We start from the raw sequence: 27,660 nt of genomic DNA on the forward strand, positions 1-27,660 counted from the left end.
ACATAAACTATGAGATGCAGATACGTCCTAAATGGGACGAAACGTGTGTCCTGGATTCCACTGCTAGCCCCTATCCATCTTTGCTTATAAATCTATTTCTGAAGCTGAATATACAGTGATATCACTAACCCACTCTGAAAAGAGTGGTTGTAAATGCCCACTTTGGCACTCAAAATGATACAGAGATCATTAGAGTACTTACTATCCGGACTTTCTTAGCTAGGTATAACGTAACACACGAGAATCCTTCTAACTCACGTAAAGTCAAAACTAAACTATTAAATCGGTCTAACACGATGACGTCGTTACATGAAGTAGCCCCCATCTGATGTTTGTTATTAAAGCTCTCAATTATTTAATGTAAAGTATAGTACTTTGTAGTAGTTTAACGGGGAATTAAATAATGCTTATGTTGTTTAAACATATGATAGCTCGCTAGCTGTTTCCACTAACAACCTACACCTAACTTGTATATAGTAGTGTCAGGTGATAATATGTGAGTCATACATTAACTAAAATAACCCTCACAATTATTAGACTGTTTAAGCAAACAAAATGTATACTAACATTTATGAATTAGTGATATAAATAATACAACGATGTCGTAGACTGTTTCATGATAGTTTATGAATATAAATGGTAATTCGGACCTTTACAATAGTATTCCATAGGGCACTGAAAACTAGAAAACCTTGCAGTCTAGTGTATAGCTTTATATACCAAAATAACTGAAAAAAGGAAATTTAGAAAATAAGAGTTAACTATAACGAGAGTTATCACAATGGCAATCATATAGAATATCATTTACTTCTAAGAAGGCATTTTACATATGCTAAGGGAAGCTACTATTCTTCTTGTTCAGTGCTTTTTGGGTTTAAAATCGACAAAAATACGAATAGTTATACTTTAGTCAATCGATTCACAATGTATCTGGGTTTCATTTTTAGGTCAACATAAATCCATGAAATAAACAACATATGAAGACGTCAGTGAATTAACCTGTAGGCTATTTGAAATTTGACGCATTATCTATAATTGAAAAATCTTGATTACCGTTTCATCAGAAACATCAGTTAAGTAATATTACAACAAACATACTGAAAGCCTCGAGTTGTAAACTGCAAAAAGACAACAAACTCTGATGATACGAGATCATTGAAACAATAGATAAAATTCAATGAAAATCCAATTGATAATTACTGACTAAATGTCCGATGAATAATTCAAATACACATCTTAAACTTTAGTGTTAATATCATAAAAATATAACATACTTTGATTATAATATATAATGAATAAGCAATATTTTGTATATGATCATAATGAAAATCAACTTTTAGAGGTCAAATATTACTTTAATCATCACTGATAATAGTTGTGCTGATATATTGGATGGTTAGTTTTTGGAATGTTTACGGAATAAATAATAATACAATTTAGAAACACAAATCATTTACAGTTTGGAATTCAGTTAACCATATGAATTGTTCGTAAATACTATACTCTTATTTCTACTTTTTTTTTATTACACAGAATGTCCTCAAGTACTCATCACTAAATCTTATTCTGCTATTGAATGTGATGAACTAGAATTAAAAGAGGGAGATCAAGTTAATGTGCTTGTCAGCTTATCAGATGGTATCCTTCAATTATTTTCACTTTATTTATATGACTACTTTTTTAAATATTTTTAATCACCATTCACCAAAGCTGGTTTCTAGTTATCTTTGTCGGAAATGATCATATATGCTGAAGTTAAAATATAGTCGATTTTTTCTTGTGCAGTCATTTGTTGTCACAGCACTCTAGACATTGCCTTATGTATTTATTGTCAGACTATGCGAATTAAATACCATACTATGCATGAACTTGAGGTTAGATTCATGTCCCAGCAATTTACAAATAAATAAATAAGTTGACATGGTTTATCGTTCTGTAGTTTGTCTTGTTATTTCACCTTCAAAAGATAGCTTCTGTTAGCAATTTATAAGACGTCAGTAGAAAGTTAAACCTCCAAATTCATCAACACCATGCACCCATTGATTGATAACTCCGAAGCTTTTTACTACTTTCACAGAGAAAGCCTCGTATTCTCGGTTACTTAGAGATATTGGTCAAGGTCTTATTGTAATGGATGAGAATACATGTGGGGATAACCAGTTGTGTCTTAATATAAAATTACAAAGTTATTTGGTCAAATGTGAGAACCATACAATCAGCACTTTATTTGCAAATACTCCATCAATTGTTTCAAACTTCGTCGTTCCTTCAATGACATAACAATTACTCTGTTCCCGTCCTCTTCCATTCGATCTTCCAAACATTCTGCTGCCAGGCATTCCACTTCTGATTGCTGTTATATACTACTTATGTCGACACATGTATCATACATCGAAGCTGAATGTTTCAGAAAACATTTTACTGTTTCTTAATTGATTAGCCACTGAGATTCAGCTGATCAGCCTCAGACTACGAACACTCAGTATTGATTCAAACCACTGAATCAAAAATATAATGGTCCACATTTCCGAGCATACAACTTGGGTTATTGGTGATATTTATCTCACAAGCGATTTGATTCTCTATCAATGATTTTGAAATAAGAACTCCGTAAATCAGCATAAACAACTGCTTCCCATGAGAAAAATATATTAGTATAAACTGCATTGCAATTGATTGATAAATTTAAAGTGGTGGAACAAACAGTGTTTGTGAAATTGAATCCACACGTTAAGTGTTTGAAGGTAGTCGATAGTAAATCTTTGATCCAGCTTTCGTGCTACATGCTGTCCATCAGAAAAGCGCACCTATAGTCTTGAGGGGACCAGTGTTCCCTACGGATCCTTATCCCGTACCATCAAACCTGACAGTCAGAGACTATATCAGTGAGCTGTTCGAAGAGCGTCTGGCCTTTTATAGGACTGAGTTGTTTACAGTTGATTGATCTCCATGTAGAAATCAATATCACGTATGTCCAGTCCTTAAAGTACTGATGGAAATCTATCGATAAACATATTTGCGACAATGTAAGTTGACTTATTCACTTATCAGCGTAATTCATGCTAAACCTGATCTTTACACTTGCATTTACGTTTACAAGGATTCCTGAACATAACCTTGATATAAAACGCTATGGGATAATTATAATAGACAACTTTTAAGGTTAATACATTTATTCCAAAAAGTATTAACTAACTATCTGAATTTGTTCGAAAGTCATTAAGTGCATTCATGTTTCAAATTTTTCACTGGTTTTTAAAAACCTTTTTTTTATAACACACGTACTTCTAAGGATCACCAAAACTTACACGATTTTATTCACAGAAATATGGTCCTGATACCCACTGCTTGATATTATACCAGGAAATTCAGCACCTCCTATAAAAACTGTAACCGAAATTAATCTTATAAATGGGTAAACTCATTACTGAATTAGAGGGGAAAATATTTTATTGTAATTATTTATATAATAATATAGGACACTAGTAAGAGTTTGTATTATCTTGTTGCTGGTGGTTAACTGGACTCAGTGATTTAGTGCAGAACGCATATGACTTGGAATTGATTTACACTGAGTTCTAGTCTCGGTTTAAATAGCCCTGTTATGTCCAGCTAAAAAAATTACAGATAGGAAGGGACATGCATTCAATATTCCACTGCTAGCCACAATCCCAAAAATATTAATGGTGTAAGAGATCGATACACATTTAGCATTAAAGTTGCTGCAAGGATCATTAAATCTTAGTCAATAATTTTCTCTAAAAGAATATGTGTTAAATATTATAACTTTATGCAAAAAGTAGTATCAAAAAGAAATCGCTTTTCAAAATAGCTCAAAATATTTTTATTTTACAGGAATAGTGATGCTTAAAAGTACATGTTAAATTTATTTATCTGATGTCTTCAGAAGAGAACAAGAATAACATAAAACTAATCATTACACCGTTTTTTAAATCCCTTATAGGCTGGCTCAAAGGAGCATTACCTGACGGTAGACGTGGATGGTTTCCAAGTCATATTTGTACTGAAGTCAAAGACTCATCAATGAAACGTGAAAATATGAAAAATTTTATGCTTATGGAAGAAGCTAAAGCAGCCTACAGCGTGAGAAAAAGCCGTGAAACATTTGATGGTTTTCCTAAAATGAAAGATATTCAAAATAGTAATCGAGACTTAGGAAAAATTAAACCAAGATAATACAACATATATAAAGAACGATGATGAACTACATAGCTAGTAAACGAAATTATGTTTTTATTTTACTCTTTTCTCTCTTTTCAAAACCTTTCTTTTCTCATACTGAATGACCAAGATGGAATACTAGACAAAGTGTTGCCTAGCAATAATCCTAGGAAAATCATAATCTTACTTGCTTTTTATTTTTAAATAAACAATAACAAATAACAATCGCTGTTCACCATTTACTTCTTAATGAATACAGCACTCAAAGAGTATAACAAATATGACCATCTTTAAACTTGTAAAATTTCTGTTAATTTTAAATATTTAAATGTGGAACTTTTTCAAAATATTCCAACTGAATCAAATCCATTATCAGAAATCGGACTTTAATTATGTACAAACTTTCAGTTTTTAAACTTTACGATTTTGATAGGTCACTGAAACTGTTTTACTAGTAACCGAGAATCCCCTCACACTAATCTTATTGATGAATTATAGTAATTCTTTTTACGAGTAACTACTATTTGTTCAGAATTCTTAAAAATAACGATATGAAAATATTTATAATCCTATAATAATTTGGATAGTAAGTAATAAATAAGTATTTACAACCAGGATAGTAAGTAATAAAAGGTTTACAAGTGTTTGTTTACAAAACAAACAGCTTCAACGTTTACAATCACCGTGACCATATGCAGGTCTTTGTGATATTTGTTCATTTATCAGTTGGATGTTCTCATACCTTTATTTCTAACATCATTTCATATTACGTGACTAAACTTTATTCGTACGCGTATATGATAAACAAGCCTCACGCCATGTTAACAAATTGACTGTTACTGTATAAACACTTATCAGGTCTATTTTACCTCTATAATACTAAGTTAGAATCTATTCTTACTTGAAAAGCTTAACACTTTCTATGTACGCGATGGAATTGATTACTTTTATTCTCATGACACTTAAGAAATTATGCAAATCCATATACGGATAAGCGCGTACACTAGTAAACTGATGTTTAAATCAAACAACAAGCATAGAAGACAATGAAACAGTTAATATCTGCCAGTCAATTAAGGTTTCAGTCATAAACCGTGACAGATACCTAGCTTTTGATACTTTTAATGACCAATAATGACTGAACTACGTTTTTCCTTATAAATATATTCCTATAATATAATTTTGATTGTTCTGTGTATTTACTAGTTTATTCTCATTAAAATTATACGGCCAACTGTAAATTAATTTGAAATTGTTCAGAACAAAACCACAAACAAAGGAAACTGAGTTATTCATATAGCTACTTTTAGTTATTTCCAAAGCAGCACCAGGTTTGAAACTCATTTACGAAGATGTAACACGTTCCTTACAACAACCAAACATTTAAATTCAGTTTAAAATCTTATAGTCAGATTGCATGCCTTTACTATAAATGTGTATCATCATCAAATTCCAGTTCTCACAACAGATTGGATTAAGAAAACGCTCCTTTTACAGCAGTGCGTAGTTTTTCGTATGCATACATATAAACAAGCTCTAAGATGTAAAGCACTACACACATATTCTCTACACATGGGATGTGACGAGAATCTTAAACTATGATGTTTGTCTTTTATTGTTTCCATAAGCTCCGATTTTAATGAATCTATATATCTGAATCAAGTACTTTGTATCCTAGTTAGAAAGAAATTGCATTTGAATCGAACTAAAAATGTTTGCATATTAATCTTACGAACAACGTTATGATGGGCGGTGTCTTCGCGCTAATCGCCAGAACTGACTACTTGAGCGAGAAGACAAGAGCGTAAGAAAAAGCCTACTGGGCTACTGAATAAAATGCATAAACACTCATTTATTTAGATACATTACTACCCCTTAGAAAATCAATTAATTTCCTAGCCAATCATATTAATTTGCCCTTCAAGTCATTTCAGAGTGTTATTGAGGACCTAATTTGGTTACTTCTGTTTTGTTCAATACATCAGATAACTACTACCGTAAATGGAGATCGAATTATTGAATTTATCTACGCGATAATTCGAATATGTGTATCGTTTACGGTGGGATTACATAAATTATCTCTAGTGGCATTTTCAGCATTCACAGAATGATGAATAAGTTCAAAGTAACCGGTGAGACATACTGTCGACTCACTCTACTCCTTGGAGTATTTACTTAGTATGTTCTACAACAAGTATTAAATATGTAAAAGCTAATCAGAAACAATAATTTCTACATTATTTTTGACGAGGATGACATAATCCTTATTATCCATAGGTATCTATATCCATGTTCTATGTACGTTTGTGCATACATTACGCCTTCAATGTTAAGTCATAAAAACTGGAATACTATAGACACCTTAAGCGCGATTCAAGTAAATATCTTAAAGAATATTAACTCTAAATCATTTATACTCAGCTACATTTTATAAAAACTCGATGAGCAAAAGATCGAAATCCACTGAAGAAACAAGATTATTGACATTAACCGGTAATAACATCGATTAAACCGGTACACGGGAATAGTAATTATAATAAAGCTAGAAGTAAACTTAATACATGATTCCTTAGGAAATGACAAGTGGAAGCTTGAAATGCAAGAAAAAGAAAATTAACAGCACAGCAAAATTACTGTTGTTAATAATAACTTGTGACAACGATTTTTAAACCGATTCATAACAATTATTATAATGACTAGTAGTTAATCATCGAAAATAAATAAAAGCACCTGTAAACTTCAAAAGATGAACGTACATAAAGCAGCTCCATAAAACACAAAGCAAAAACAAAAAAATCAAATGCAATACAAACAATAATGTTAGACTGACCAAAAACAATAACTTGTGTGAAAAGCAAACGAATTCTGAACTTCATATAAATGCAAAAATTGACGAATGGATAAAACTGGATCGAGCAATGTAATCAGCATATTGGTCAATACCGGTGCATATTTAGAAATGCAAACCGAAATTGGGTTAAAAAAGCAAATGAGATGGATGAGATCACATTCCCTGAACATTGTAGAAGTCCATTAGAAAGTCATACTGCATTATCAGTTCGTAAGACAAATCTACCTGCTTCCAAGGGTTCTAATATTTCTTCGATAAGATAGATAAGCGGCAGGCGTCTAACAGTACAAAGCAACGACAGCTCATTTCCACGACGAAGCTGAAATATGGCACCATCCGCTAAACTACGAGACAGAGCCCGATCAGCCACAATACTCCATACCTGCTGTCCGCCTGGATGCACTAATTTAGGAAGTAGAGGATATGGATCTAGATTGTCTGAAGTGTTAACTTGCTTGATATTCTGTTGATACTTGGCTCTCTTCACTGTTGCAATGGCTGCTGCAGCTGCGGCTGCGTCTTGTTGTGGTGTAGCAGCCGAAGGATTAAATCTTTCCAAGAAAGCGTGAGGTGACAGGCCATAAGCTAAACAAAGAGCAAGATGATCAATTACCATATCCACAGGGTGACGAGCTTGTTGACGTGTAACACGCATATACTTTTGTAACGGCCTGATGAGAGTTGGGAAAACAGCTTGTGCTGCTTCGTACGGATCCAAAGATTTTCCTGGAGAGCAAGTAAGCTTTGACATCCTCCCATTACCTATAATCAAATTATAAACGCAATGTAGTACTAAGAAATAATAACATAAAAATAATTGTAACAAACGATGTTATACAAACTAATTTGCGCGATTTGTAAAGGCTGATAAATGCAACACATGAACTGTAACAAATGAAATGCTTTCAGGCAAATGAAAGGTCTAGGTATAAAGATTGATTACCATGTTAACAATACTTCAGAGACAAAGAGTGCATACACCAACACCATTGCGATCGATTCTGAGACAGGTTGCCCAGAGTCTGTATTTAACAACATGGCTCAGACCAGTAGTTAGTGACCTAATGGACTGATGCCACGTTTTGGTTTGGCCACCCCTAACTTACTTCCAACCATCCCCAACACTAGTCAGAATTGAGTGTCATGGTAATCAGTGTTCAGGCATACGTATCACGTAGCTGAACCATCTCAGTCGATGAAGATTTACAACTTAATCAATTGTTTTACCATTATTCCCTAGTACCCTGTGTCTAACCTCACTAATACTTACTCGGTGATCCCAGCAGATGCCAGCAATATTCCTAAGGCACCTGTGGTCAAATACTAGTAACTTACGAGTAACTTCTCCTAATGATGACCACATTTTGCAGTCATAAAGTAAAATAGAACGAACTGCTGAGCAGTATACTCGTCCCTTAATTGATAGACAGATATCTCGTCTTCGCCATAGGTGAGGTGAGTTGGCAAAAGCCAAACGAGCTTCTTGAATCCGTGCACAGAATTCGTCAGACACCAACCAATTTGGGCTGATCAGACTTCCAAGATAAGTGAAGTTGTCGACGCGTTCGACTACTTCACTCCCAATCCTTAATTCGGGTGTTGACGTAGATTATTCCTGAAGCAACAACTTTCATTTAGAAGGGGAGAAGCGCACCCCAAACATTCTGGCATTGTTGCTCAGTTCTATCAAAAGACTGCATTTTATCAGCGTCTTCACCAAACATGACTATGTCATTTGTGTATTCTAAGTCGATAAGTGGGTCCCCTGGAAGGAGACTAATGCCCGAGAATTTAGTCTATGAGAGCGTTATTTCCATCAGTAGATGTATGATGAAGTTAAACAAAAATATAGAAAGTGGACAGCCTTGATGGACACCACTTAAATTTGCAAAAGCAGATGACAGTTCGCCATAAGCTCTGACTCGACTTGTAGTGTTCGAGTAAAGAGCTTTCACAAGGTTTATGTACTTCCGAGGTACGCCTTTCAATGACAGACACCGCCACAGAATCTCGTGGTCTACCGAGTCAAATGCTGCTTTTTTTGTCAAGAAAGACCACCATTGTCGGACACTGATAAGTATGCCTATGTTCTAGGTGTGTGACTTATCACCATTAGATAAAATTCATAGATTCTGAAGATAGTGTTCTTATTAATTTTACCAGAATAACTGATCAAATTATGTAAAACAGAATGAAATAAATCAGTTTACTGAACTTTTAGCTAAAGAAACATGTTTGTCAAAAGACGACATGAACAACCATAAATATTTCCCGCTATAATAAAAAAGGTATGCAATGTGACCATTAAGATAAAGTAACTCTTTATACCAGGTAGGACGACACAATGTTGAACTTAGCACAAACGACTATCTATCAAACCTGTTATAACTAGTAACACCAGAAGACAGACAATAGAAATGGATGTTGGAAAAAATATGGGCGGAGTGGGTGAAATAAGCGAATAGAATACCGTATTTACTCCGAAATTCGCGAGAATTTTGGTTACTTTATACTTCAATATACGATTCAGACCAACAGTTATTTCACGTACTAACGTTACAACCTCGTTCAGGTTTTTTTAAACTGACCTTAATTCAATCGGCATCAAACATTAAGTTAGGGAATAAGTTAGACAATTCCTGAAACTCATAAAACAGAAACTTACTTCGCTCAGCTGTGCAATGATGTTTCCGCAATGATAATATATAAGAAAACTCAGTCGTAAAAAGCTTAGGACTTAACACAAATATGAGAAGGTGGTATTTTCCTCTACTCAGCATCAGCAGAACAAGAGAAAAATAAAGGAGTCAAAATAATAGCAGTTATTTTACAGGACCTATGCACTTTTTCAGGTACACTAAATCAAGTGATACAATAACCAAAACACTGCCTACAATTCAAAGGTATCTAGATATATTTCGTTTTTAATAGCCTCCCAAACACATAGAAGTAGCACAAATGATGGGAAGAAATGCAGAAAACTTACTTCGATTGTTTTTGAAAGGTACCAAGGTTTGATCACACTCAACAACACCAACAGTCCCCTCATTATTGCAGTTTTCAGCAGCAAGGCGCTTAACATGAGTAAAAGCCTCCTCAACTGCCAAAAGTAGTCTCATGCGCCGTTTACGTATCCTTTTTTCCAACTCAATTTCCTCATACAAACGAACTGAAGCACTAGGGGCAGTAATAGCACCAGACTGCTCAACAGTATACGTAACACCATTTTCTGATTTACCTAGACCAGCCCCACCACTATCTACATCGTAAAATTTATACTTGGACCCACCGCCATTCCCACTACCAGAAGCAGAACCACCGCGACGATTACGTTTACCTCCACCCCCGCTGTTGAAAGATGAGTTTTGATTTGGGTTGTAAGCCTGTAAATACACATTTTTAATAAAATGAGGTTTCATTGCGCTTAAAGTAATAACGTGATATGTAGAAGATACATCTAAAGCTGTAAGCATATTTGGTGCGATATATGCACTAATGATGGATTTTTAGGTGAGACTGTAATTTATGGACAACCTTTTAGCGACGCTAAAGTGACCTTGAGAGTTTTCACGTGATAACTAGGACCAAATGAGGGTTATAAACCGACGTGAGGAATTAGAACTATGATTTACAGTTGATGGTTAGGATTAGGAATTAGATTTAGTTTTCACCACGAGCTGACAGCTATAATACCAAAACTCTATTTAGCCAAATGGATGGGTGAATTTCGCGCCAAAACCCGAGACCTGTTATCTCATACCTGATTAGTTCGTCCTGCTGTAACCTTTTACTTTCTTCATAAAAAGTGGTTGTTTCTTCCTTAACTTAAAGAATTCTTCTGGTTGTACCTTTCCGTTTCCCCCATTATTATTATTATTAATAGTACACTACCATACACTAATCTATGATCGTTATTGTTCTTTTTTTCTTTTTCACTTCCCATCCTCATTGTTTTGTATGGCGCATATATATCTGGTGCCCCCTTGTACCAATATTTATGTGTTCAAATAAATAAATAAATAAATTATAGTCTCGTCAAATATATTTCTGATTTAGTCGAAATACTAAGTAATCAGTACGGACAACAGTCTATGTTTTATTACTACATATGTAAAGTGAACAGCAAATATTTTCTTCCCAACAAAATTATCTCAGCTGTCAGTCCTGATGACCTAGTGTCTGGCGCAAACTCAGCATGAATTCAGAAAACTCGATTGGCTTTTGCCAACTTACGTCACTTGTGGCGTTGGACAGATATCCAAGTTTACTGCTCACTAGTTCATTCCGTTCTATTTTTGGGTGTGAAACATGGCCTTTAAGGATAAGGGATATTTACAGGTTAATAGTATTCGATCATATACATATTCGAAGCATTGTTCGTATATTTTGGAACCACCGAATGAGTAATGATTGGGTTAGGGATAGAGTATTCGGTAAAGATGGAAAATCGATGTATGAGGTAGTAAATCCTCATTAATTGAGGTAGTTGGGACATGTAGAATGTATGCCCAACCATTGCCTACCTTGACGGGCGATGTTATCTAGCGTAGAAATAGGGTAGAAGAAAGCTAGAGGCGGGTATACCAAAACATGGCATCAGTCCATGAGATCACTGACAGTTGAACTTAGCCATTGTAATATGTGCAGACTACCTAGTTGGGGTTCGTGTGATTATCGTAACTAATGGTTAGAGAATTTGAATGACATTGCTTAAAATCGTTTTCAGTGAAGGTCCATAAACTCCTTGTTAGTCGAATAAGTTTACTCCTTTGGTTTAGTCTTTCCTTTACATGTTGAGTTTATTTTACCGACCTCGACCCACTAACTATTAATGAGTATGGCCTTGGAAACCAGTGAATATGTTTTATCTTAAACACTAAAGAAATCACACTGTTACTTATTTTTCAGAATTTATAAAATTTATGACCGATGGTAGTTGAAGATAGTTAACTACGAACCATCGATTATCGACACCATTTATATTTTTCGTAAATTTTTGTTTTTTGTAACTTCTTCAGAATGTCAGGAGTAACTTATAGGCATCATTAAAATCATATGAAACAAGAAATACTGATAAAGACCTGGAAATGATAAAATGAAGACATACTGTGAATTCTACCATGTAGAACTGCAAAACTTCTATGGCCGCCCGCTGCAACGACATCTCTCCACACTTTAAAGTTCTTGACATTCCATCTGGAGAACGTACAATGTGTATGACGTACTGAAATCGGATTCTACGTAGTTCCATAAGGGCGATAACGGCATAATGTAAAAAGAGTAAAGTATCTGTCAAACTGCCGGCAAAAACTACTATGGAAAGATAATCAGATTCCTTTGGCTGTATAACACGAACAGTATAAAACAACCAAAATGCAAACAGAACAACTAACACAAGACAAAGAAAAAGAGTTCGACAAAGACGGATACGTGGAAGTATGGCAGTAGCACTGCCACAAAATGGTCGACAAGGGGAACTTAAAAACCACAGCGCGATAGCGAGAAGTACAAGTTTTACACATATACTGATGAGATGTCCTTCACAAGTTGGTTCACACCCTTCGGTCGACCATCCAATCCAAAACGGAAAAAGTGGGAGTAAAAGCATTAGAACTGGAGACAGTAATGAACCAATTGCCAGAAATGCAGAAATGGCAAAACTTAATGTATGTGAGCATTTGAATATTTTTATTTCATCCGCTTCGGATCGTATTAAAGCAGCTGCAGCACCGCTAATATTACAGCCGGTACCACCATTGGCATGTATACCTAGTGAGGTTGCTAGGCCGTAACGTGCTCCAAATCGTGAGAAATTGTCACCACTGAGTCCAGTCTCACTTGTAGCGCCAGTGACAGCAGTAGCCTCTTCAACCCAAGCATTTTCATCTTGGTTCGTAAGTTGTGGGTCAAAACGCTCAGACCGGTATGGTTCTGGAACTTGTGATGATGGTTGAGAAGGTATCTGGGAAGGCGAAACATGGGATGCAGCAGTATGTGCTAAAGGATGCTGTTGTCCAGGAGGTATGAAAGAACCGACCTGCTGTTGTTGTGACTGAAGTTGATTTGATTGTGCTCCTGCACAAATTGGGGGTCGGGTGAATGGAGAAGGCATAGACGGATGAATTATTTGTTGGGCATATACCTGCTGTACAGATTGATCGGTCCAACTCTGAGCGTTAGGGATGTACATGCTTGGCTGAGAACAAGAGGAGAAATTGGGGTTCATCGGCATTAAAGGGGGAATCCATGTTTCTAATGTATAAGGATGAGAATTAGGCTGTTGCATTCCTATTGGTTGCTGCGGAAACATGCTCATATGAGGCTGTGGGACAATTGGCATTAAATTGCATTGAGATTGACGGACAACTGTATCCACATTTTGCATGCTCTGGCCAATAGCTAGTGGTTGATTATGAGAAGCTAACACACTCTTTACTTGTCCTTGGAACATACACGCGGGTTGAGTGGAGGTGACATTACTCGTCCGCTGAATGCGTTTTGACCGACGAGAACGGTCACTTTTTTCACTTCGTCCACTGCGCACACTTTCTCCATCCATATATCACCATTTAGATGGATCTAAGAAACAACAATGAATAATCGATAAATTTATTTTGGTATAAAGAATTTAGAAAAGCATTTTATTATAATAATTGGTTTTAAAATGGGAAAGCTTGGTAAAACGCCAGAAATCAACCGCAACTTTCACCTAAAGAAAATATTATCTTGTCTTCCCAAAATTAATATGTAACGTGGTCTTGAACATGGAGAGATAAAACAGGACATAATACTGACATCAACGGGTTAAGACAAAAACAGCGAAGCAAGTGAAAAACTAAATGTTAAATAAGACCGACTTCCAGGTCTGAACCAGGAAGTTTTGACATACTCAAATGATTCACATAGTGGCTTAATAGACAGATACCAAAGCTTAATCTTCCAAAATACATAGTAAATGGACACATCCCTACTATTCTATTTAGAAATATCTCATCCACCAGGTCAACAACCCGACCTAGTAATCAACACCAAACATCAATACTTAGTAAGCCGGGGATTCTCCAGCACCTACGATTAAAGACCTGTAACACACTCATATCTTCTATCAGAAATATCTTAGAGAAAAGAAACAACGAGATGCTCGGCACTACCCACCACTTTAGAAGAAATCAGACAACTTGTTTGAACCCCCTGAATGCCTTGAAACGGCCAAGAGTAGGGAGAGTCAGCTCCCCCTCTCGAAATGCTCTCACATGGCCACGCGTATACAATCACTGTCAAGGAAGTCCTACTCACTGCCTTCACACGGCATGGTGTATGAACCATTTGTTGGCCATCGACTACCATGTGACCGCGTCTTGTAATGTTGCTCCACCGCCTTGTGGATTAGACCTTCAGGTCAAAGGTTCGAGGTGTTGCCCCTTAAAAAACCACCTGCTTTGGTTTGAGCGCCCGGGCAGTATCACATAAACCAAATGATTGATGAGGCACATATATACTTGGCGCCACCTTGTACAAATGTTTGTGTTTAAATAAATAAAGCTAAAAAGAAGCAAACGAGGCTTATGTATGATGATCAAAATCGTGCTAGTCATTAACCCAACAGAACTGGGACATCAGAATGGAGTAATCAACATAACCAATTATTTTACTCCTGAAAGTTGAACTAGGTAGTCTAACACTTTATATCATGTGAGAAACCTATTTCAAACACTTCTAGATTGTCACTTTTAGTCATTCAGTCATTATCAACGTAGAGACCGGAATAGATATATGAGTCAGCCTAAGCTACCATACCACAGCACGAGATGAAAATAACAAGACAGAAAGCAAAAGAGACCGAAATAATGCAGCAGTAATGATAATGAGAAAGACTAACCATTGAGTTTATGGTTCATGAAGACAGTGGAAGTGTATGAAATACTGGTACTCAACATCCAGAGGAATCTACCTGTGCTGTTGTGAACTATTATGAACAATATCGACCGATCGTGTTTTTCGCGGACCCCCAACCAGTCACTCAGTCAACAGCTGCTGTCATGTTTTGGTTCGGTCACTCCTAGCTTTTTTTCTAATTTACTCCTATACCAGCAAACATCGACTGTTGAGATAGGCAGTGACCGGGTATAGGTAACACATCCTAACTACTTCAGTCGATGATTTTCAACTTTATCAATCGATGTGCGCCTTTACTCAGTACCCTATTCCTAACTTCACATTATGTTCAAAAGACCAGTTCGCCAACGTCCTTTCCGTAAGAGTAAGGTAACTTTAACCCCCTCATTTCCTGACGTGCCCCTCACAGGGAATAGTGATGGGCGTTGTTTTCTTAGTGTAACTGACTTAACAAACAGTAAGTCCCATGAAAGATAGAAGAGAAAGGGTGCCTGTAAACTTTGGGCTGCACCAGTGAGCAAGGAATTTCAAATGGGACTTATGAACTATAATGAATAGTATCCAAAATATGAAAGGAAAATATCCTACATAATATGTAATTCATCCATATCTTTTAATTTACTTTTATGTTACAGTTCTGCAAAATGGACAAAAACATAGCTTACTAGAATAAAAACTACGAAGGACAACTTCAACTAAATTTAAAGATCTGGTCCAGTTTAAATTGGGACCAATACATGAACACTGAATTATATGAAGCAGTTTCTGGGTTATATGAGTAGAATTCACAACTGGTTCTCATATTGTATAGTGTTGCCATGATGCATTCCAGTGGTTTTCGGAATGTCTTAAAGGTATTCATGTAATCTACTAGGTCTGAGTCAAGTGGTACAATCTCTGTACAAATACAACTCTAAAAACTTATTGCACGACATACGTGGTTGTGATCAGTCAGTCAGTCAGTCAGTCAGTAACAACGTAGAACTTCGTACGTACGTACATCAGTTCGAGTTGCCACACCACATTAGCACAGAGATGCACTTGTCGATTCAAATCCCGTAGTGGTAGAGGTAACAAGAGTATAAGCAGTAATCGGGAAGATTAGGGTTTGGAGATGTTATTTAAAGAGTATAATACAGTGAAATAAATTTGGAAAGAGGAAAAAAAGGGACATGAAGAATTCAGAAGATTAGAATTTGGGAGAACACAGAGAGTGGATTCACCTGCGCCATTGCAAACTATTTTCAGCCATGTCATTCAGGGTCTCTAACCATCGGTTGCTATCATCTCGCGGTCCCCAACCAGGTAGTCTACATCTACCAACATGACTCAGTTCACTTGTCAGTGACTTCATGAATTTGTGCCATGTTTTGGTCTGGCCGCCCTTAGCTTTCATCCAACCTACTCCTATAACACTGAACATAGCACGTCGAGGTAGTCGGTCGTTGGGCATACGTAACACGTGTCCCAGCCATCTCAACTGATGAAGTTTCACTACTTCATCAATTGATTTGCCATCCTTACCTAGTACCCGTTTCCTAACAATTGTGTTACCTACTCGATGGTCCCATGATATACGAGCAATGCTTCGAAGACACCTATGATCGAATACTAGTAACCTACGAATATCCTCTACTCTTACCGGCCATGTTTCACTGCCGTAAAGTAGGACGGAACGAACTGCTGCGCAGTAAACACGTCCTTTGGTTGATAGACGGATATCTCGCTTACGCCATAAATGACGCAAGTTGGCAAAAGCTAGTCGAGCCTTCTGTATCCGTGCTGAGATTTCGTCACAAACCAAACCACAAGGGCTGATGAGACTTCCCAGAAAGTGAAGCGGTCGACACACTCAACTACTTCACTCCCTATCACTAGTTTGGGTGTCGATGTAACCCAATCCTGAAGCAACATTTTGCATTTCGAGGGAGAGAATCGCATCCCGAACATGCTTGCATTGTTGCTTAGAGTGGTCAGAAGACTCTGCATTTTGTCAGCGTCTTCACCAAATAGAACGATGTCATCGGTATATTCTAAGTCAACAAGTGAACCTCCTGGTAGAAGTTCAACCCCTGGAAATGTAGATGAAGTGAGTGTTATCTCTAAAAGTACGTCGACCACAAAGTTGAACAAGAATGGGGAGAGTGGACAGCCCTGACGAACACCACTTGAGGTAATCAATTCTGATGACAGTTCGCCATAAGCTCTTACTCTACCAGTTGTGTTCGAGTAGAGAGCCTTTATAAGGTTAATGTACTTCTTTGGTACTCCTTTCAGTGACAAACACTGCCATAGAACCTTACGATCAACAGAGTCGAATGCTGCCTTAAGGTCGAGAAATACTACCATTGTGGGGCGTCTGAATGTGTGTCTGTGTTCTAGAACCTGACATAGTGTGAATATCTGATCTATACAACCACGTCCAGGTCGAAAACCGGCCTGGTTTTCTCTAATCTGCTCTTCACGAGCTTTGATTAGGCGTCGAAGTATTATTGAAGCTAATATTTTAGACACTATATTAGTCAAACTGATTCCTCTGTGATTGTCACAAGAGGACTTTTGTCCTTTCTTATAGACTGGCACAATCAGTGATTGAGACCAGTCAGATGGGATTACGTCCAGTTCCCAAATTCTACCTAAGACCTCGGTTAATTTCATTGCTAATACTGGACCACCATCCTTAAAAATCTCAGGAGTAAACCTGTCACGTGGTTGTGATCGCTACTATATGGAAAAATGACTGAATTGGAAACAACGAAATCGCTATTTCCAGTATTCCTTAATGTTCTTTGAAAGTGTTGTTCAGTTTTTAAAGAATCATTTACTTAAGTACAAGTGCTCCAACTTTAGTACAGTAGATTACTGAGCATAACTGTGCGTAACTTTAGACATAATTCCAATCGTAGAAGAATTGTACATAAAGTTTCAACTCCGCTCCTATGCTGTGACACTCAATAAATTACGGTAAAAACGAGCAAAAAATAGTAACTAATCTTATGTGGTAAGAAACAGCAAGAAGTCACATATACTAGTCTTCGGCTTTTGACTCATAAGAAACAAATGCCAGACAATCATAACTAATGTAGAACTAGGTAGGAATATCTATTGGCCTAGGTTGCCATACCCGATAATGGCACAACAAGCAACAAATCACCAGAGCTGAGAATGTCAACTATGGTAGGAAGTTAGACGTGCAGTATATAATCCAAAAGGAATTACCGAAATCAATGGGAGAGACTACACCAGGGATTCAGAAGATGAAATCCATCTTATTTATTTATTTCGACACAAATATTTGTACAAACGGGCACTAGAATAAGTATCCATCACAAACAAGATTACGAAGTGATAGAGTAAGTTCAGCTAGTCAGCTACAACGTAGGACCATGCACATATTGTGATCGATTCTGAGACAGGTTGCCCAGAATCTCCAACCACTCGTTACGATAGTCGAACGGACCCCAACCAAGTAGTCTGTATTTAACAACATGGCTCAGACCAGTAGTTAGTGACCTAATGGACTGATGCTACGTTTTGGTTTAGCCACCCCTAACTTACTTCCAACCATCCCCAACACTAGTCAGCATTGAGTGTCATGGTAATCAGTGTTCAGGCATACGTATCACGTAGCTTAACCATCTCAGTCGATGAAGATTTACAACTTAATTAATTGGTTTACCATTATTCCCTAGTACCCTGCGTCTAACCTCACTAATACTTACTCGGTGATCCCAGCAGATGCCAGCAATATTTCTAAGGCACCTGTGGTCAAATACTAGTAACTTACGAGTAACTTCTCCTAATGACCACATTTTGCAGTCTTAAAGTAAAATAGAACGAACTGCTGAGCAGTATACCCGTCCCTTAATTGATAGACAGATATCTCGCCTTCGCCATAGATGAGGTGAGTTGGCAAAAGCCAAACGAGCTTCTTGAATCCGTGCACAGATTTCGTCAGACACCAACCAATTTGGGCTGATCAGACTTCCAAGATAAGTGAAGTTGTCGACGCGTTCGATCACTTTTCCCGGTTTGGGAAGTTCCTCTCTTATTTATTTATTTATTTGAATGCATAAATATTGGTTCAAGGGGGCACCAAATATATATGCGCCACGCAAAACAATGAGAATTCGAAGGGAAAAAAGAAGGTAAGGAGCATTAAAAAAAAGAACAATAACGAACAGATTAGTGTAAGGTAGTGTAATAATAATAATGGGGGAAACGGAAAGGTACAATCAGAAGAAATCTTTGAGTTAAAGAAGAAACAACCACTTTTTATGAAGAAAGTAAAAGGAGATTACAGCAGGATCGCCATTGGCTTCTATTCTGAGCCCTATCTGATAACGTCTCTAGCCACAGTGTTGCACCATCTCTAGGACCCCGGCCAGGGAGTCGTGAAGGACCAACACAAACCAGCCCTTTGCAGATTTCTTTCATACCACGACACCATGTCATACACTGACCACCCCTCCGCTTTTTCTAACCAGTCCCAGCGTCGGCAAATAATGCACGACGTGGAATTCCCTGGGACGACATTCGTAGAACATGTCCAAGCCACCGAAGTCGGTGTTTCGAAATGGTGACACCAATTGCATTATCGTCTCTGTGCCCACTTATATGAAGAAGTTAGAAGGCGGTTACAGAAGGACCCCCACTGATTTCTCTTATAAACCATATATAACGTATTAAGCCACTGCATTGTAATATTTCTGTAACCCCCGAACCAGTGAGTCGTGAAGAACTGACATGTTAGTCCTGTTCAAATTCCCTTAATACCATGGGACCATGTCACAAACTGACAACCGCTTTTTCTAAGCAGTCCCAATATGGGTATATAATGTACGATAAAGTCGCTGGGATGGCATTCGTAAATTATATCCAGGCCACCGAAGCCGATGTTTCAGGATGGTGACAACTACTGAATTCTTGTCAGTGCCCGGATACACGTTACCGAACTACCATATTACTAACATGGTGTCATTTCTGAATGTCAACAATCCTTAGGAGACAAGCTAACATCACGACAGCACTAAAGATGCTCCTATGGGTATGAGCCGTTCTGGCTTTCACCACCTGCACTTACACAGTGACCCAGATACACAAACTGTGCGACTACTTCCAACTTCTTCCTACCAAGAGTAAGCAGGCGTAGGTTCCTATCAGTTCGTGCACTTAGCATCCTGTACCTGGAAGATTCAAAGAACATACCATACCGACGGACACCCATTGCTAACTGATTAAATGTGGATTGCATGGATTAAGTATCATTGCGCACTTAGACAATATTTTCACCGTACTCGAAATAAAAACAATTTAGATCCAGGTAACAGATCCACACCACTACCTACTTCCATTAGAGCTGTTTTCAGAACGTCATCTATAGCAAAGTTAAAGAGTAATGGTGGGGTTGGATAACTGCTAAACTCCACTACTGAAATAAAACAATGGATGTGGTTGTATACCCTTACTCTGCCTAAGGTGTTTGTGAACAGCCTTTAAGATGTTGATAAACCTCTGTAACAAACAATCACAGACCACAGTCATGTATAACGAATCGGCGACCTTGATATCAAGAAAAACAAAGGTTGTTAACCTGTAATAAGTATTGTGGTGTTATAATATTTAGTGGACGGTTGATATGATCAGTGGATGGCTCAAAATCGATCAAAATGGCGTAGGTGTATACACTCTCTGTCTTCCCTTAAACCATGAGATTAAAAGCGCTTTATACATTTATTTCTACGAACTAATTCTTTCTTCCTGTATTATACAGAACCTTTTATTTATTGCTACTATTGAAGTAACTACCATGAACTCGGTGTTTATCTTGTGCTAATGAGATGTGGCAACTTGGATCGATGCACACATGCGTTTGGCCCTAGGTTGTAGCTGACTGACTGACTGATGATTAATGCATTTATGACCAAAAGGAAAACCACCCCGCTCCCCGCGAATTAGTCTTTCATGGGCTTTTAACAATCTGAGAAGTATGGCGGAACCCAATCGTTTTGACGCAACAGGAAGTAGACTTAACCCGAGATAGTTGTCTCATATTTATTTATTTATATATTTCAACACATAAATATTGGTACAAGAGGCCATCAAATATATATGCGCCACACCATATTTGTGTGTATGTGGGCTGTGATACTGCCCGAGTGCCCAAACCGAAGCAGGTGGTTATCTTAGGGGGCCACATCCCGAGCCTTTGACCTAAAGGTCTAAACCACAAGGCAGTGGAGCATTGTGAGGAGATGCATTCTCATGATAGCCGGTGACCAACGATTGGTTCATACGCCATTTGTTCCCGCAGGATACTGGAGCCCATGTGCACTATTGATTTGGAATCCGGTTAAAGCGCCGGACATTGGCCTTTCGTCCTCTCATTTTCGTAAACAACACCCCCTCCAAGAGAAGGCAGTGAGTAGGACTTCCCTGGCAGAGGCTGTATACGCGTGGTCGCGTGAGAGCACTTCGAGAGGGAGGGAGGGCCCACCCCACTCTCGACCATACCAGGGCATTACAACGATCGCCTCATTCCAAGATGTTGAAACAAACCCTATTTCCCAAAGCTTCCCAAAAATGTATTCAACCTCCTGACCAGAAGATCACCATCGTTAGAAAGAACTGGGAGTAGGTCGTCTTAGTCTAACGACATGTAACGCTCCGAGAGTTAGGAGGTGCTTGCGAACTCCTGCCTCGTAGGGTAGGTTAGTCGTCACGGGTTAAATCAACCGACATCGCTGGAGTAACAGGCCAGCTGAAATGCCACTTAAAAACTGCCCACTGTCCTAGACGTCTCTGGATGTTGGCAAGTGGCGCTCCGTCAACTTCAAAAATTGTTCTACTCATACCGGGCTTCCAGTTGCGAGTGCTTCAGATGAGTTGAAACAACTTTCGGCAACTATCAGATGTAGCAGCTGGTTCCAATTCGATACCGCACTTTGGCCACCAGGTTCCTCAGTCTTTATGCAGACTTCATGATATTTCTTTACGTAAGTATCATCAAACTTTGATTCGTCGGGGCAAACTGACATGCTTGAGGGAGCTGTAAAGAACCTGTAAAAACTTCGTGCTCATAAGTGGTACGTCTGCTAAAACACAAGAGATGTGACTCGCCGTTTTCATGGTGTCATCCAAATGCATCTAGCATTCATCTACACATTGCGGAGGACTGGTTACTAGTCTTGAATCTAACCCAATATGCTATTTAGTGGTAACGGAAGCTACAGCCAATTTGGTTCCATCAATTCTTTTGGATCGAGACATTAGCTGACCACAGAAACGTAAAACAAACTTGGCACAAACCGAATCATGTTTAGAATCCGAATAGATACAACAAAAAGATCTGAAGTCGTGTGCACAACCGTGCTAAAAGTAGCTGATCGAGATATGATCAATTTAATCCTAGTCTTGAATTGCAGGCGGACCCCGAGTAACATATTAGTGTTAACTGTGCCGCAAGTTGTTGCTGACCAGAAACAGTTTGCGGTCTGAGCGAAGTTACAGGAGACGGTCACCGTTATCCGACCTGTCCTATTGGCCACCCACGCGACTCTTATCTGTGAATAGATGTCCGGCTAATAATACACCTTACATGGACTACAAAGGATATGTGATGAGTCACTTATTTCGAAACTTCCGCAGCCAATTACTACGGAACAGCCAGATAGACTAAAGTACGAGCACTAAACCGTACAGTATAATTGCCCTTACGTGGAAAACGAGGTGTACGAACAACAGAGCATTAGAGACCAGCTTTACCCCCTTTACAATGACCACTCATTCTTTCCAGAGGTAGGGAAACTTTTACTTACGACAACCATGTGGATTTTGCCACCCATTAACCTACAGAACTGGCAAAACTGCAAAGTTAACGTGGCTGAAGACTTTAGTAAGTATAGTTGGGAAAGATAATGGTATAGACATTCTGCAATTATCTAAACTCCAATCGCTAAGACCATTCCAAATACAATTCTTACATGTAATGCCCTGTAATAAGCTTTTGTTTAGATCAACACTAAGGGGTCACTTGTTGTTTAGATAGTCAAAATGACACCAATACTGTAACCAGCTGATTTTCGAGCAAATATGTAGCCGATTGTCCCAACTGGCTTATAGATTGTAAACATAGGTCATCCAGTGTGAACCTAAGCTATACTCAGTATGTGCAAGTTAACAAGAAATGGTATCGTGAGCTTCCTTTTGCTGACAAACATTATGCACTAACAGACAGAATTACGCCAAATTTCCGATAGGTGAGATTAACAGTATTTGAAACCGGGAGGAATTGATCTGTGAGACGTCAACTACTCCTTTACATTGCTAGGACTTATAATCCGATGAAATTTTCGAATGAAAACCTAACATGTCATTTATCTTCATGCTAACGAAAGGGGATTCTTCTACGAGTTTGAGGACCAGTTCCAACGAAAGGACACCACATGTAGATTATGAGAAAGTCCACTTACAAACAATAATATTATGGTCCAGTCTCCTACAAACACAGATAGAATTATCTACTTCAACATGAAGATAACCTATTCGTTGATTTTTAATATCAATATTTAAAAGACGACATCAACCATAAACAAGAACCCATTAGTGCTTACCGCCTTGCAATCGAAAGTACTCTCCCGCGTAGTATGACCTTCGAGGAGATATCCTCAATATCCAATATCTGAATATTGCCAACCAATCCTACACTTCAGGTTCAAGCATCAATTCAGATTTCAAATCATGGTTTTTTAGTGAGGATAGGGAGCCAAACGAATCTGATGAAAGTGTAAATACACATTCAGGTAGTATGGTCACTTCGCCGAGCGTTCAAATCTTTTGACGAGGAAACAATTCGAATTTTATGTCCCATATATGTAAGACCACATTTACAGTACTGTATCCAAGCAGCTAGCCCGTGTCTGGTGAAGGATACTAACTCCCTTGAGCGTGTCCAGCGTGTGGGAACGAAATTAGTGAAGGGTCTTTCTAGACCCCATTACGATGAGCGTTTAAAACGCCTAAATCTTTTCCCCTTGTCGTATCGTAGGACACGAGGTGACCTTATACTGGCATTTCGTATCTTTAATTGGGACTTGGGTGTTAATATGTCTTATCTTTTCGCTCCCTCTAGCACTAATAATCTCCGAGGTCATAGCAAGAAGGTTCATAAACCACGGTCTAATAAACTTAAAGTGGGGTCCCGTTTTTCTCATCGAGTAGTCAATGATTGGAACGCCTTACCTGAACAAGTGGTATCAGCCCCACCAGTGAATACTTTCAAGAAGAAGCTGGACCTTCACTGGAAATCAATGTGTCAGGATTAATACAGGTTCACCAACCTACTATCCTTATTACTGAAGACTGAAGACTGACTGAAGACTGATCTTCCAAGAGTCAAATTGTTCAAATGGTTCTGAACAGAATAAAAGAAGCTTTCGCTTTACGTGTTTCCATATCTAGTAGCAGTCATTTGAAGGTCACCATTAAGACGCCTGCGTAAAGGTTCAGTGATTGGCTGTGCTCTTCATAAGACTTGAAGTTGAGTCCCCGAACTGACTTCGTAGATCACCGTTGGACACGTCCCAGAGTATCTTTATCCTTTTAGAGTGAGGGAGGAAATACTATGTTCCCGTACTCTAAGCGGAGAGGAGTAAAACTGTTGAAAATCAGGTGAAAAGTTTTTCCGTCGAGCGTTACCAGTGCAAGATTTGCTCGGAAGGCATTTTTGCCGCAGTGAGCGTAAGAATTAACATCATAAAGTACCAACACTCCTAGATCATTTCCAACTTACGACACCTCTAGAGATGGTTACCTATGTTGCAGTTGTAGTTTGCAACATGCCTCAGACGGACTACTCTACACTTTGAAGTGTTAAGGGTAAGTCAGTTGTTATCTCCCCAACTTTGAAGTCGAGTCAGATCCTCCCGAAGTGCCAGTATATCCTTTTGGTTGCATAATTTCCTCTAGAGTTTCACATCGTCGGCAAAAATTAATAAATCCGATAATATCTGCTGTGGAAGATCACTTGTGTAGGTCAAGAAAACAAGTGATTCTAATAGTATACCCTGGGGAACCCCACAAGATCATTTCACAGCCTGAGAAGTATTGAACCCGGGTTTTTCTGACCTGGTTAAAATAAATGAGATGATAAACCATGTCCACTGTGGTTTTCTAGTATACTATAGGCCTTTGAATTAACTTCACAAACAATGACGAGGATGAAATACAAATCTTCAACTGATCTCATATATTATACTTGAGCTAACCCGTCTAAGTAACTGACTTAATAAGGACGTAAAAGCATAATAGTGATGCCAAATGGATACATATAATTCCGAATGAAACAAACTGTGTCTGAACAATGCTTTACCTACTAGTTACAGTTACAACAAACTTGTGTGATCGATTGATTGTTGAAAAAGAGCTCCTGATAAAAAAATAAGCGTACTGTTCCAGGTGGAGTTTAATTTTTCGAGCCAGATGGTTTGGTCATGGAGCTTTCATTTTTCTTCTGAAAAACATCGGGAGGAACGTCGGATAGAGGCGAAACATTTCAGCTCCTAAGCTTTGACTCACACCTCGTCCTTTTGACCTCAATATTAATCAGTTATTGCTGACCTTTACCCTGCCGTTATCTGCATCTTTTCCGCCATCGTATCCCTCTACAACCTGATTCTTCGTGAAAAATGCTGAGATCTTGAACAAAGGGAGCGAACAACGGTTTCCAGCATTTTATTTATAAATTATTACATTAATTCGTAGCTAGAGATAATTCTCTTTAGGACTGAATATCGCTACACTCTTCAATCTTAACCGATACCAGTTTTTCTTTTTCTTATGTGCCTTATACATTATTCTTCTTGATGGTCTGATCCTGAATGTAGACACTTCTGGATTGCTTTAATGTACAAGGCACTTCTTTACATAAGATCTCTTGATTAGAATGTTTGAACGTTCACATTTTTGTTCTATTTTGCATTTGTGCATATATCTACATACTAAATGTCTATTAAAATTTTCCTACCATTTCCCCTATTGCATTTGCCATCTTCATTAATGTACAATGCATCCTCGCATTTAGTCCAAACAGAGGTCTTAATTCCCAAATTACCCTGGGCCCTCTACTTTGACATTAGCACCACTGTTTCTATTTCAGCACTTTTTCTTTGGTCGGTCGGATATTAATCATTTACGAATCATGCCTCAGAAAACATTTGAAGCTTTTACATTCAGGCGTCCTGCCTAACATCACGAAAGGAAACGACCTAATAGTAACATGGACACGGTTTTCACGACTCGTGCTACTCGATTGACCTAGTAATAGACAAGCTTTTTCCAGTTCTTAGTGTCACACCCATCTTTGAATACGGTATTTTACTTTACAGCGATTGCAGGTACAATGACTTCATGAAAATTGAAGATTCAGGGATGACTAACTAAAATTGTTCTGGATTATTTCGACAACTCAAGTTAGAACCTCTCTGTATCAGGAGGATCGACTCTAACTATATCTTTAGCTACGGGCTCATAAATGGTATTTCTTACTCTTCGACATCCACTCCTACGTATTCTGTCAACATCGTACAACCTGAGCAACGAAGATAATATTCTATCAACTCCGAGAAACTACACAAAGTTACGCCAAAATCTTCGTTATTCGCCATTGAACCACGTGGAACTAACTTCGAGCGAACCTCTGTTGCAATATTACCAGAATCCATTTCAAGGGTCTCCTTGGTAACTTTCTGAAAGTGGTTTGTATCACCAATTATATATTGGTGAGATTACCAAATATTTGCACGGACAAGGTCTTGTATCTATTTGACTGAATGTGAAGTAGAACCTTTGAAACTTTGTTTGTTGATCTAATTTTTTTCATGCCAATGTTCACCGTCCACCTATGTTTATACTTACCGTAATCATGATTGATCCCTTAACAAATTGTTTTTTCCGCCCTCTCTTTTTCTTCTGCACAAATTTTGCTTCTAGCCATCCAAAGCTTATCATTAAATAAACAACCCAATATACTCATGGTTTGCTTCGTTCTTAACAAAACGTAAACAGATGGTGAAGTACAATGACTGTCTCTCATCACCTAGACCAATAACTAGTGGGATCATCCAGGGAGGCGTATTAGGTCCACTCTTGTTCCTTATGTATATAAACGATATATGTGACATGAAATTTGGGAAACCATACTTATGTACTGATGACCTCAAAATAGTACACAGCTATAAGCCCGAGACTCTAAGTGAGTGTATCCCTGATCCAAAATGACCTCAATAATTCAAATATCTGGAGTGAAAAATGGCAATTACCAATCAACCCCAACAAGTGCGGGATCTTGCAGTTAGGAAAGCATCCCTATAAACTGCAACTTTACTTAAATAAAAGTAGGGTCAAGACACTCAAATCAGTACACTATCTAGGAATTAATTACACAGGAAGCCTGGACTTTGAAGGACATACCTCTTCTATTATTTTCAATTGTAGACGGCTAATTGGTTTCATCTTGAGAAATTTCTCCATAACAGAGGCTAAACTTACTCTCTACCAAATATGTGTACGACCTTCCCTTGAATAAAGCACTTTTATCTTCTCTAATATGAATACCACAGACAAGAGTAGAAGACGTTCAAAGACGCTTCACACTCTAACTTCTAGGAATTAACTCCAGTCTCGATTACACAGATAGATGTAAGCGCTTCTCTCTAAAGCCTTTATGGCACCGT

At 38.0% G+C, this 27,660-nt stretch overlaps 2 protein-coding genes across 2 annotated transcripts in view; one reads left to right on the top strand and one right to left on the bottom strand.

Annotated features, from left to right (window-relative positions):
* ARHGEF16 (Rho guanine nucleotide exchange factor 16) overlaps nucleotides 1–5,359 on the top strand; it is a 32,679-nt gene extending 27,320 nt beyond the window's left edge. The window contains exons 11-12 of the mRNA XM_051216551.1: nucleotides 1,534–1,638; nucleotides 3,965–5,359. Coding sequence (XP_051073804.1) covers nucleotides 1,534–1,638; nucleotides 3,965–4,197 — 338 coding nt within the window. The 3' untranslated portion in view covers nucleotides 4,198–5,359. The remainder of the gene's footprint in view (nucleotides 1–1,533; nucleotides 1,639–3,964) is intronic.
* On the bottom strand, nucleotides 5,223–23,778 carry VANGL1 (Vang-like protein 1). The gene is made up of 4 exons (XM_051216569.1): nucleotides 23,542–23,778; nucleotides 12,141–13,612; nucleotides 10,020–10,416; nucleotides 5,223–7,795 (listed from the first exon to the last, which is right to left on the bottom strand). Exons 2-4 carry the CDS (start codon nucleotides 13,590–13,592, stop codon nucleotides 7,224–7,226), a joined length of 2,421 nt encoding a protein of 806 aa, XP_051073805.1. The 5' UTR covers nucleotides 13,593–13,612; nucleotides 23,542–23,778; the 3' UTR covers nucleotides 5,223–7,223.
* Between the last annotated feature and the right edge of the window lie 3,882 nt (nucleotides 23,779–27,660).

The sequence above is a fragment of the Schistosoma haematobium genome, chromosome 1, assembly GCF_000699445.3.
Source record: "Schistosoma haematobium chromosome 1, whole genome shotgun sequence".
Lineage (NCBI taxonomy): Eukaryota > Metazoa > Platyhelminthes > Trematoda > Strigeidida > Schistosomatidae > Schistosoma > Schistosoma haematobium.

Bases quoted from the DNA above. Each gene is read 5' to 3' on its own strand.
- VANGL1 (XM_051216569.1), bottom strand. From the start codon at position 13,592: ATGGATGGAGAAAGTGTGCGCAGTGGACGAAGTGAAAAAAGTGACCGT. The intron at 10,417-12,140 runs GTATGTCTTCAT...GTGTATTTACAG, and splicing joins TCTACATGGTAGAATTCACA to GCTTACAACCCAAATCAAAA. The intron at 7,796-10,019 runs GTAAGTTTTCTG...ATTTGATTATAG, and splicing joins ACCTTTCAAAAACAATCGAA to GTAATGGGAGGATGTCAAAG.